General features: G+C 31.8%; 1 protein-coding gene across 2 annotated transcripts in view; it reads left to right on the forward strand.

Moving 5' to 3' along the window:
• Nmdar2 (glutamate ionotropic receptor NMDA type subunit 2) overlaps positions 1–12415 on the forward strand; it is a 334557-nt gene that overhangs the window by 313306 nt on the left and 8836 nt on the right. For both annotated transcript variants that reach the window (XM_088203959.1, XM_088203961.1), the window contains 7 exons: positions 3843–4010; positions 4080–4204; positions 6341–6493; positions 6566–6668; positions 7235–7383; positions 9900–10120; positions 10375–10561. In XM_088203959.1, the coding sequence (XP_088060085.1) occupies positions 3843–4010; positions 4080–4204; positions 6341–6493; positions 6566–6668; positions 7235–7383; positions 9900–10120; positions 10375–10561 (1106 nt within the window). The remainder of the gene's footprint in view (positions 1–3842; positions 4011–4079; positions 4205–6340; positions 6494–6565; positions 6669–7234; positions 7384–9899; positions 10121–10374; positions 10562–12415) is intronic.

Below are 12415 nucleotides of genomic sequence, written 5' to 3' on the forward strand. Positions count from 1 at the left end.
CACTTAAAAATCAGGTCTTTTATTATATTCTATATTTAATTGAACTATACTTTATGGAGCTATAATTCCTAGAATGAAAAGCTTTTATAATATATTTATGGAACAATGCTTTATTTTTGTATCAGTGCCTTGTTGTCAATTAATAACTTTTTTTTCAACCTTCTTTAAATGTTCAAAAGATTAAAAGTTGTAAGCATATTTTTGAAGATAATTCCACTATCTTTACAATTAATTTATGTTAATTGTCGTGTTGCATTTTTTTTATTAGAAAAGCATAAAATAAGTATGTTATAAATTTAACAAAAGAGTCTAACCGGCCAATTCTCGTCTCATCGATAATCGTCCGTCGCAAACATGTAAATATTGCGATAAAAGTCCTACTAGATTCCACATTGAGTCTCATAGGCCACAATGTCAATCTGCTCTAGAGTCTTAACCTCTAATTTTTAAATAATAATAAAAAAATTGTAAATTATTGGTTAACTTGTTTTAAAAAAATATATAACACATGACAGGGGTTATAAAATATAATTTTAACTTCGCTATTTAATTAGTTATTTACAGACTAAATTAGTGCGAAAGATTAGAAAAGCATTGTCTTGGAAATCGGAATTATTAACAAATAGTAAAATAAATATTTTGATAATCATACACTTAAGATTATATTTTATTAATTTCAATAATTATTATTAAACAATTAAAGTAATACAACTATTAAACTTTTAAAATTTAAACAATTCAGTAATGACAACGGGATTAGTTGAGTGATTAATATGTTAATTTGTAAGGCAGGTCAATTCATTGAATGTTACGTAAAATATAATATGTTGTAGATGTATCGTTTTAAGTGTAGAGTTTAATTTGAATGCAGCCTTGAACACAATGTAACTTTTGCCTGGTTAAGTTTATTGCTCAAAACTCTATAGAGAGTGCTTAAATTAAATGATTCTAAATAATAATTAGAGCGTCTCTTGTGCTCTTTTACTAGTGGATATTATTGCCATTGTGACATATATTGTACAATATAAACAAAAGTGTTATTAGCATTTAAGTATATTTGCTAAACATATATTATCAGAAAAATATGTATATTTTTTACCTACTGATTTTATATTAATAACTTAAATAATCTTCTAGGGTAAAAGAAATTTAATATTGATTTAATCAAAGCAAAATCTGATAAAAATAGTACATATTACAATAGAAGTTGTATTAAAAATAATGTATTGATATTTTTAAACACATATTTATGATAGGACAGTCTTAAGCGTTAGATAAAAATAGAAACCATTTTAGTTTTAAGTTTAAATGTGGCCAAATAAGATCGTTGAACTTGTAGTTGAAAACTTCCTAAAAATAGATTCGATTTAATTGAATACAAAAGTCGCGAAGTTATTAGTATAAAAGGCAAAACATATACATTGCCCATCATATTTACAAAAAGTATTGTTTTAGATTTACATTTCCATTATTTATTTTCTAAATTATAGTAAGGCACAAATCTGATTAAGGAGTGAGTTTCGTATTAGTTAATGCTTAGTCGATTACCTTAAGTATATTTTTTTCTATATACATGTGTAATAGATTATTATAACTTTTGAAATAAAAACAAACCATTTGTCTATACTTCGTGATTATGGGGAAAAAATACATAAACTATCAATGGATTTAGCGCAAACAATTTTTAATCATTTGAATAACATTCCTTCTGATTATTCAACACAAATATAAACGAAACATTCAAAGAGTCCTTATTACATTAAATAAATTGTCATTTATATTGTTTCATAAATAATACAAAAAAATTAGAGATCCACAAGTTGTCGATATAAGACACTCCAGCGTTTCAGTCTCAGAATCCAATCTCTAATGAAAAATGCAAACACCTACAATATATGAAATCAGTTATTGAAAAATAGCATTAACAGAACCTGGCTGTTATTTCTGTCTTGTAAAATTATTATATTATAAAATCGGAGCTTTTAACAAATTGAGGGAATGCTACCAAGGCATAATAACGAAATCGAAGGGTGGAAAAATAATGTAATTACAATATAAATTTTATAATTTGAACGTATTTTTAGCACCAAAATCTGTTTAGTATGCAAAACGACACATTTTCTCTGCAGTCTCTAAGTATTGATTTTTAATTTTAAACTCTCCGCCGTTAACAAATATTACGAGAAAACCTGTTATTTAGCACTTAAAACTTTTATATGTCTCTTATATTTATAATGTACTTTATCGTTGAGGCTGTTTTATTGAAAAAAAATGTATAAATATATAGCGACAGCATTGTCCCGCTTTCAATACAACCCTAAAGGGAAAGGAATTGTCTCTAAATTTTACAAAGGTATCCCATTGGGGTTTGATGTTACTGTACAATTTTACGGTCGGTTTAACAGCGGAAAATAGATGACAAACATCATACAGTTATACTTAACAAATGTATTCATTCGATATATTATAAGGCTTTGTTGTATATTGCTAAAGTTATATATGTTTAGTATAAAAAAAAGTTTTATGTACATATGAATTTCGAGAAAACTCGGAACAAAAACAATAAAAATTCAACGTAGGCCCATTCTTGAAAATTTTATGGATAAAATTTCCCCCGAGGAGGACATGGTTCATTTTTATTTTCAATTTATATTCAAGTATCGTCACGTATTATAGCGCGTCGCGTGGGCTACTTTTGGATGCCCCATCCAGAAACACGAGTGTTTGAGTTCCAATCTAGTACTCTCGAAAGAAAGTTAAAAGAAGGACTCTTGGATCGATGTGTCGTGTGATATGTAGCAGGGTTGTCGCGTGTTATTTTAAAGGAGAAAGTTTAGTATTGTTCCTGTAAAAAATATATTTCTTTTATAAATATGATCATCGTAACTTGAAAGTTTTCCTCCATGCGTCATGGTGGCCTTTATACAAAATTGTTTTATTCAACATTTCAATCACATACATATACATCAACCCAAACATGCACTCACATATGTAAATACACACATACAAATATGTTTAAATATATCAATAAACATTTAAAAACATGTTGTGGTACACTCTTAAAAGAGATGTGCATCATCTTACATGAATTATTTCAACTCCTCGTAGCTATTATCAAAAATATCCTAGTGTCTGCCAAGCTCAATGAAGAGCGGAATGTTTCGTATAATGAGAACGTTCTCGAGCGCGGACGTCCTGTACGCGACGATTTAGAATAAGGGACGCAATCACTATTCTCTATGGCACCCTACCGTCCGCAGCTGATAATTATAGACACTACCTCTTAACAACAAAAAGTGTTGGATACACGCTACGTCCTGTTATATGGGTGTGAGGCGTGGACATTAGGCTTTAGCGACTTTCAGCGGCTACAAGCTTTCGATTAAAGGACCCTTAGAAAGATTTTTTAGCCCATTTGCGAGGACTGTCTTGTCATCGTCGTTACAATAATGAACCATACGGGTTGTATCAGAAGTCTGACATAGCAGATTATATTTAAATACAATGTCGCAAGTGGGGTAGACATCTGCCTCGTATAGGCTATTCCAAACCAGCAAAACATCTAACTTTTTATTAAACTAGATTTTATATTTTTGCTATATTTTTATTTTATTTTATATACCTTCTAATATTTTCAAAGTGGGCTACGTTTAAAAAATAATATACGACATCGTTAAAAGTTTATTAAAATCGTAACTCTCTACAAGGAAGTTACGTATTAAAAGTGCAATTTTAGCTACATATCGCATTTCCGACAGACCAATACTTTAACCGTTTTACAACACCGCCCCTACACCAGAGTCTGAGAAAACATTCTCACAGTATCATTTTGCTCTTTTCAGGTGGGCGTGGTGGCCATCCAAGCGGCCACTTTTATGATTTTCCTATTCGAGTGGCTATCACCAAGTGGCTTCGACATGAAACTGGCGCTGAGGGCCGACGCCCCGAACGCCCCTCACCGGTTCTCTTTGTTCAGAACTTATTGGCTCGTCTGGGCTGTATTGTTTCAGGTATGTTTGTTTTAAATTTCCCCACGCCATCTTCCTGTGACGCTCACGGCCGAAATTTATTCCTCTCAGGCCGCTGTGCACGTCGACTCGCCCAGGGGGTTCACATCACGTTTCATGACCAACGTTTGGGCCATGTTCGCTGTAGTGTTCCTCGCCATATACACTGCCAACTTAGCAGCCTTCATGATAACCAGGTAATTATATTTTTAATAATATGACATGAATTAACTTCAAATACATGCATGTAAGTGCTTTTACATGGATATTTTTATGCCGCTATGTCAAAGATATTAGATAAAATAAATAATACAACTATACCAGATATGCTAAAATATTGAAAGACACAGTATCGTAGTATATTGTATATGAAAAATACATACCGCTTCTTGTGTGAACTTTTAAGTATCTCCCCAGTCCCCATCCCTCGGTGTTCGTACAAGCGTTATCCTCCCGCTACAGACAAATATTTGACACGACAGGAAATCACGAGCACATATAGTGAAAATGGATATAAAAACAACGGTTGTGATTGAATAAGATTTTTCTCTTGATATTTTTCATCCCCTCTGAAAGGCAATAAATCGAATTCCAAATGTTAAATCTGAGCACTTCGGCGTGAAATCCAACGCGTATCTTTCACAAATGGTGTTTAACATGCCAAGAACAAGTATATTTCCTTTACAGATTTAAATTGGAATTTTATAAACCTCACTGCAAATTTTAGGTAACCGCAACACGGCCGACATATGGCAACACCAGCTCAACAAGTGGTCAGCAAACACTGACAAAAAGGGTTTCTAAACGCTTAAGGCGCTTCGGACTTTCAATTTATTTTTATAGTATGAAAGTAGGAGACTATGAATTTATAATGATATATTTGTTATTTTTAACTTGGTGTAACAACATATATTTTTTCCAAATGGCATACATATAATCGTTTTTTAAAGCATAGTACCCGTTTGAAAATCAACCAAGATTAATATATGTATAGTAATTATTATTATACAAATATTATCATAACTAATATATTAATTACACACAATTGAAGTAAAATTTCAATGCAATATTTTAAAATATAATACACACTAGCCTTAAAACCCGATACATCGGTGTGCATTTGCAATGCATAAAAATTCACTTAACTTTCGCTTTTACTAGGTATAAGTAGCATAAAATAAATCTTTAGTAGATGAATCCAAATAAAACCCCCATTCTATTGTCATGTATGTATATTCGCAAAAGTGCTACATAGTTTTTGATGAGTGTTTGATAAGTGGCAGATCAAGTCAGACGAAAGCACAATAGTAGCCTAAAATAGGCGCCGCACTACCAAAATGTAAACACAAATTGTATTTTGGTTATCACTTCATCACACTCCATGCACAGAAAAATGTTTAAGATAAAAGGGTAGCTACAAAATCAAGCAATATAATTTTATATAAGTATCATTGGAAAATGTATGACCTTCAGTATGTTGTAATTAGAAATGAAAATATGTCAAGGTAATATTAAACTTTTCCTCAAAAATTCTCTAAAATATTACTGCACAACTTCAATACATACTTATTTTAATTAATTTGTACAGTTATAATTTTTTATACATAAACTATATTTTAAAAATAAAGAATTAAATCGATTTTAATTATACAAATTAAATAACAGATACAACTTTTTTATTGAATATTAGGGCGAAATTACATTTCTTAATAATATAATTCAATAATGTTGTGACAGTATAATTATTTGTATTAAATCTATGTAGAAAGAGAAAAGATAAATATGCAACCAAATAACCTTAAAAACTTTTAAAAATATAATTGTATAATAATCAAAATAATAAACTGTATAATGAAACGAAATGTTTTTTACATTTAAATTATAGATATCAATTTAAACAATTTTAACATGGACGCCATTTCTAGTGCTTTGTGTAAAATTTACATGCTCGTGTTTTACGCTGTTATGACAAATGTCAAATATTTACGGCTATTGTGTTTACAATTAAAATAAACATTTATCATTTTATATTATGAAAATAAACATTTATCATATTTAATTTTAAAAATATTTTAATTAAATTATATATCAGATCAATTCCGAAGTAAATATTACATTATAATCTTTCTTATGACTACATATAAAATTAAAATATGAATACAATATAAACATAAATTTCTCACATATTTAATTTAAAGATATTTATATATTTCATTTTTATGATATTTAGTATTAAAGTATTTTTAATAAATAAAACAATATATTTAGACATTTTATTTCAAAAAGAATTTAATAAATGTTTTTACTAAAATTATATTTTTTTAATAATTTAGAGAAGAGTTCCACGAGTTTTCTGGACTGGATGATCATCGTTTACAACGTCCTTTCTCACACAAACCAATGTTCAAGTTCGGAACGATTCCGTGGAGTCATACAGATTCAACTTTAGCGAGATACTTCAAAGACATGCACTCGTATATGAGAACGTAAGTAAAATAAAATTCAATTACATTAACAACGATATTCTTTTACTAAGCAGAGTATGATATCCATTTCAGATATAATAAAACTAGCGTAGCTGATGGAATTGGTGCAGTTTTAACCGGCGAAATGGATGCATTCATCTACGACGGAACCGTATTAGATTATTTAGTATCACAGGTAATGAAATTATTTGAAATCAGTCTAGGTTATTAAATTATTACTGAATGTTTGTTTTATTCTGGAATATCCAACAGTTAAAAATTGATAGTTTTTTTCATTTAGTAGATAAAGACAGCCTACTATGTCATATATTAATTAGCTAATGAGAAGCCTTCTTTTATAATTATAATACAACTTTTCTCCAACCTCATGGATACCGTATCTAGATATCTCTTGTATTCTGTGAGTAACACTTGTCGACCAGTTACAAACCGATTATTGATGTGCTTAAGAAAATCACCATGAATTTTATTTGTCAGAGAAACTTGTTTAGCTTGAGGAATGAAAACAAAATTTCTATTCAATACTGATACATGCATTGCTGACTTCACTGTTAAGGGTTGTGTGGTATATACCAGTTTTTAATGTTTTAAATAAACGGTGACAGAAGACGTGGTAGGAACAAAAATAAAAAATGATATGCATCAAACAAGAATATCTTATCATATTTCATAAACTACTTTAACCTAAATTAAAATGTCAGTTTCGGTTGATCTTTAATTATTTTTAAAATATGATTTCAGGATGAAGATTGCCGATTATTGACAGTTGGATCGTGGTACGCAATGACTGGCTATGGCTTAGCATTTAGTAGAAACTCGAAATATGTTCAGATGTTCAATAAAAGACTATTAGACTTTCGTGCCAATGGAGATTTAGAGAGACTCAGAAGGTCTGTATTTAAAAAACAATTTGTAAATGTAAATAGCACTGTTAAATTATTTATTTATTTAAATGAAATTAAGACCATCGTAACCTAACAGGTTATCCCAATGCGTCACGAGAATTATAATGAAAACAATAATTGTATTATTTCAATACACAAAAAATAAATATATATAATTAAAATAATACACAAAAAATAATACATATAGGAAGCAAACCAAAAATAATCATATAATATCAAAATTAAATTATACTAACCGGACCAACTCTTCGTAGCTGACATTAAATAGGTAAACGTGCAATATCAGGGTATTAAGGAGCCGGATGGCGAATCGGCAAGTGCGGACGTTCTAGCCCCAACGTCCATCAAAAGAGGACGCGATCATGATTATCGAAGACCTTCTGGAACCCAAAATTGGAATTCCTTGAGAATAGCTGTATTGTCGACAGAACCCTTTAGTAATTTGAAGAAATGCTTAGTGATATACAACTTTCTGCGAGAATTCAGCGAATCATATCCCAACGCTCCTAGGTGCTAGGATATAAGAATGGATAAAAACATATTTCCTTTTATAAAAGTATCTTAAAAATCTTTTATACTAAAAGGGAATATTTGGTTATTCGGGGATTCCAATTTATAGATCCCGATTCAAGAATGCTACGAACTAAGGTATCATAGAGGACGCGAATAACTGATGGATCGTCAAAGTGAAAGGCGTTCCTCATAACAAAGTCGAGCATCTTAGAAGATTTATCACAGACATCGTGTATGTGTAGAGAGAACCTCCACTTGCTCCTAAAAGTTGTTCCGAGATCTTTAGTGGAAGTTTCTCTAGTCAAAATGTTCCCACCGAGTTCGTAGAAATAATCTGTTGGCGAACGGGCCAAAAAAAAGGCGCAGTATGGCACTTTCCGACACTAAAGGGCAGACAGTTAACGGAAGCCCATATCCATAGATTGTCTAAATCACTCTGTAGAGAGAAAGAGTATGCAACAGATCGAATGCATTTATACAATTTTATATCATCTATGTACAGAGGAAAACTTTAATTTGTAACTGCCGTATTTATGTCAACATAAAGATCATAGGGCCCAGGTTGGACCCTTGAAGAACCCCTGAGGGGGTGAAATATTCTTTCGATAATCGGCCGCCAAAGGTTACAAACTGTACGTCGCTCAAACAAACTCGAGAATAACCAAGTTAAATTATCCAAGCAACTGAGGTTCCACAATTTTTTTTAATAACTCATGACAAAACTTGTCGAAAGCCTTCTCAAAATCTGTATATACAAAGTCTACTTGAATTCCTGCATCAATAGATTTTGTCACTGTTTTGGTGAAAAACAGAAAGTTAGTAACAGTGGAACATGCGGGACGATACCCATGCTGTTACTCCAACAAAACTTGTCAAAAGTGATTAAAGACATCTATGAATATTTATTTTAAACAATTTAGCAGGAACTGACAACACTGCGACTGATCTATAGTTATTTATACACAATTTATCACCCTTTTTATAAGGGTAACTTTGGCGCATTTCCATAAATCAGGAAATGATGATGTCTAGAGAATTAGATCAAAAATTCGTTTTAGAAAAGCAGCGAGACTGACACTGCAATCCTTCAAAATCAAATCAGGCCCAGAAGAATCTTTTCAATCTATTAAAGCCGTATTTAGGATCTGAGCGCTCAGTTTCTTTGATGGTCAGTACTGAAGACCAAGAACAAGAAGAAGGAGGGTGACTGAGCGCATTCCTCGAAAACAGAACGAAAATATTGCGCAAAACCATCAGCAATATTTTGTGAACTGTTCAATGTTTTATCGTCGAAGTTCATCACTTTCGGCGTCAACTGAGTAGGGCGTTTAGTGGTAATGAATTCCCAGATCGCTTTGGGATCATTATTTATTTGTTTTTGGTAACTTTTGCAATAATTGCGATGACAGAAAAATATCAAACACTTAACGCCGCTCTTAATGAACGAAATTCCTCGAGAGCAAACGGATGTCCTGATCTCTTCCATAACTTATGGAAGGCGTACTTTCTTTTTAGCAATGAAACGCTCTCAGGAGAAAACCATCTAAGATATATCACATCAGTGCTGATCGAAAGCACAGTAGAGCACCTCATAGAAGGCCGCTAGGGAAGACTTAACATCAACGCATTCGCCCACTCGATTTCAGTCTATTACTAAAAGTAAATTATTCAATTAATTACAATCTAAAGGACCATCCGCATACAATCAGATCGTTCACGTATTCCACCCCATTCGTAATTATGCTATTTTTATTTATATTTAACTTTATCATTTGCGCCGGGTGATAATTATCTTCCAGCACTAATGTGAAATCGCTCTTAATTACTAGGCAATTATTTACATTTGTATATATTAAATCTAATTTGTCACCAAATTGACACAATTTATTTGATTGAAATTTAAAATATTACCTATTAAACTTGTATGTCAATATTGGCGGCTACGTTCGTAGATAAATTAAAATTATGTATATGAATATTAATTTCAGATACTGGATGACTGGAACTTGTAAGCCTGGTAAACAAGAGCATAAGTCGTCGGATCCTTTGGCTTTGGAGCAGTTTCTCTCAGCTTTCCTGCTCCTAATGGCTGGGATTCTTTTAGCAGCTTTACTTTTATTAATGGAGCATATGTATTTTAAATATATAAGAAAACACTTAGCGAAAACGGATCAAGGAGGATGTTGTGCTCTTATTTCGTTATCAATGGGTAAGTTATCCTTGGTATTTATTTAAATTCTCCTTAGGTAATACATTAAAAAATATTTTTTGAACGAGTTTATCAGTGACAATGGATGCCCTTCATAGTTGCTGATGAGTTTCAGTAACGGTTTTTTCTTGTCTACAAAAAAATAAAATAAACGTTTATATTTTTACTAGCATTTTTAAATTTAGAGTTTAATGGCAAGATTATGTACTATAATATAATATAAAATTAAACAGTTCTGTTACACATGATTTCAGGAAAATCGTTAACATTCCGTGGTGCCGTATACGAAGCCACTGATATTATAAGACAGCATCGTTGTACAGATCCAATATGTGATACAAGACTGTGGAAAGCTAGACATGAGTTAGATATGGCACGGTTACGCATAAGACAGCTGCTGAAAGAAATGGAAGCGCACGGCTTAAAACCGCCTCACAGAAGGTAAAATAAACGTTTAATCAAACTTTATATTACTATAAATTTATAAACGGTGATGTCACTGTTGAATCAGCACACAATTCGTACAAAAATATCACTTCCTTAATACTTTCTCAACACAGTAGTTAACATTTTCCTTTAAAATTGGCTTTCCTGTTCAACACGTTTCATATCCGAGTTTAATGAGCAGTTTGCATGCTTTGTTTTAATCAACCTTTCGGTAAATATTTGTCTAAATTTTTTTGGCATTTTCTAATTGTCACTGTGGCGTAGACATTTGATATTGTTTGAATCAAACTGCAAACGCTATTTATATTGCAGTTTGATTGTGCGTTTCACTTCCGTGAAACGATTTTCTACACCGTAAAGCTCCGTATGTGGTTCTTGTTGTAAAATATACGTGTTTTTTGAACAAAACGGTACATATGCGATGTTCGGTTTATTAATAAGGCATATGAGAGGACGCTCCCGATCCTGTTGGCCGTGCGTCGGAACTATGGAGTCGCCGGCTGACACTACAGCGTTTACTGATATCTCTGCCAGTGAATCAAGAATATCAGAGTAAGTCCACGTCATGCATCATGGTTAAATATTTTTATTATTGTCATAAATAGATCATCCTTAAAAGAACATCCAGAGCCGCTGACGCAACATTTACATATACGCAATAATCATAACATACAAATGTACTCTAACTATATAGTCTTATTATAGTGATACTAATATATTTTGTTTAAGGAAAAGTATATATAAAAAAATATATCATCGATATACATATATGTATGTGCTTTGCACGGCATTACAGTAAGCTTTCAATTGCAGTATTTATTTAAAAAAAAACATTTATATTTTAAATTTAATAATTATACATTGAAAGCTTATTAATTAATTTGCATGTCAAACGATAGCTATACATAAAATAATTGAACCAAATATTTATTATCAAAATAAAATGTTTCACGTGATTTGGCTGATTTTAGAAGTATATGACCATAATAAATATTTGTATGTTTACCTATAACTTGCAAGACACTCCAGCTCCATATTATTAAAAGACGAAGAACGAATATTTTTGGGCTCAATTCTTTTTTATTTTGCCAATTGTCTAGAGTAGCCCAGCTTTGATGTGCTGTGTGATGTTTTGGAATGCAAATAAAAATCACAATATTTTCACTTATAGTGGGGATGACAAATTGTTATCTGAAAGATAATGCATTGATTCCTGATGGTCCCTGGAACCACTTTCATTCGAAAGATGGGATTCCAAGGGGATCAACTTTTACTTAACCACTCTCATTTCTCATTATTTATTAACATTCCATATTTTGAAAACATAAACTTTGGCGACGCATGGTGATGGGTGGCAATTATATACAGATTAATCCGCTGCAGTAGTATTTCATTAAAAGTATATGAAGTTACATGTCATAATATATGATGCTCGGTGAGCGGTGCACGAGGCACGCACCGCCTGTGTGAGTCCGTCAAAGACGCCAAGAGAATCTGCCTATGTCACAGTCTTATCAGAGTGCTGCCAAGATTTAGCCTATATATAAATACATAAATTGCCCCCCCAGAAAACTAACCTCATATTGTGGCCTGTCTTTTAATACTGGACGGAGTATAATTGTTCATTAATTAATATAGGACCGGGCAAGTAATCAATGAAATATAGTGTAAAAAAGAAAACACTGATAAAACACGCGCCACTAAGGACACTATTTACTAAGTACATTATATGGGGACACAGAATCTTGGGCTACGGCATCTGGTGTCGTCGTCTTTAGGAGGACAAAGTGGCGCAGACTTTTGGCTAGCCCTCTAGAAAGAATCTCATTTCATAGATGTTACTCTGAT

This window comes from Plectrocnemia conspersa, unplaced genomic scaffold, assembly GCF_051122295.1.
Source record: "Plectrocnemia conspersa isolate PC_06_02 unplaced genomic scaffold, ASM5112229v1 ptg000014l, whole genome shotgun sequence".
NCBI lineage: Eukaryota > Metazoa > Arthropoda > Insecta > Trichoptera > Polycentropodidae > Plectrocnemia > Plectrocnemia conspersa.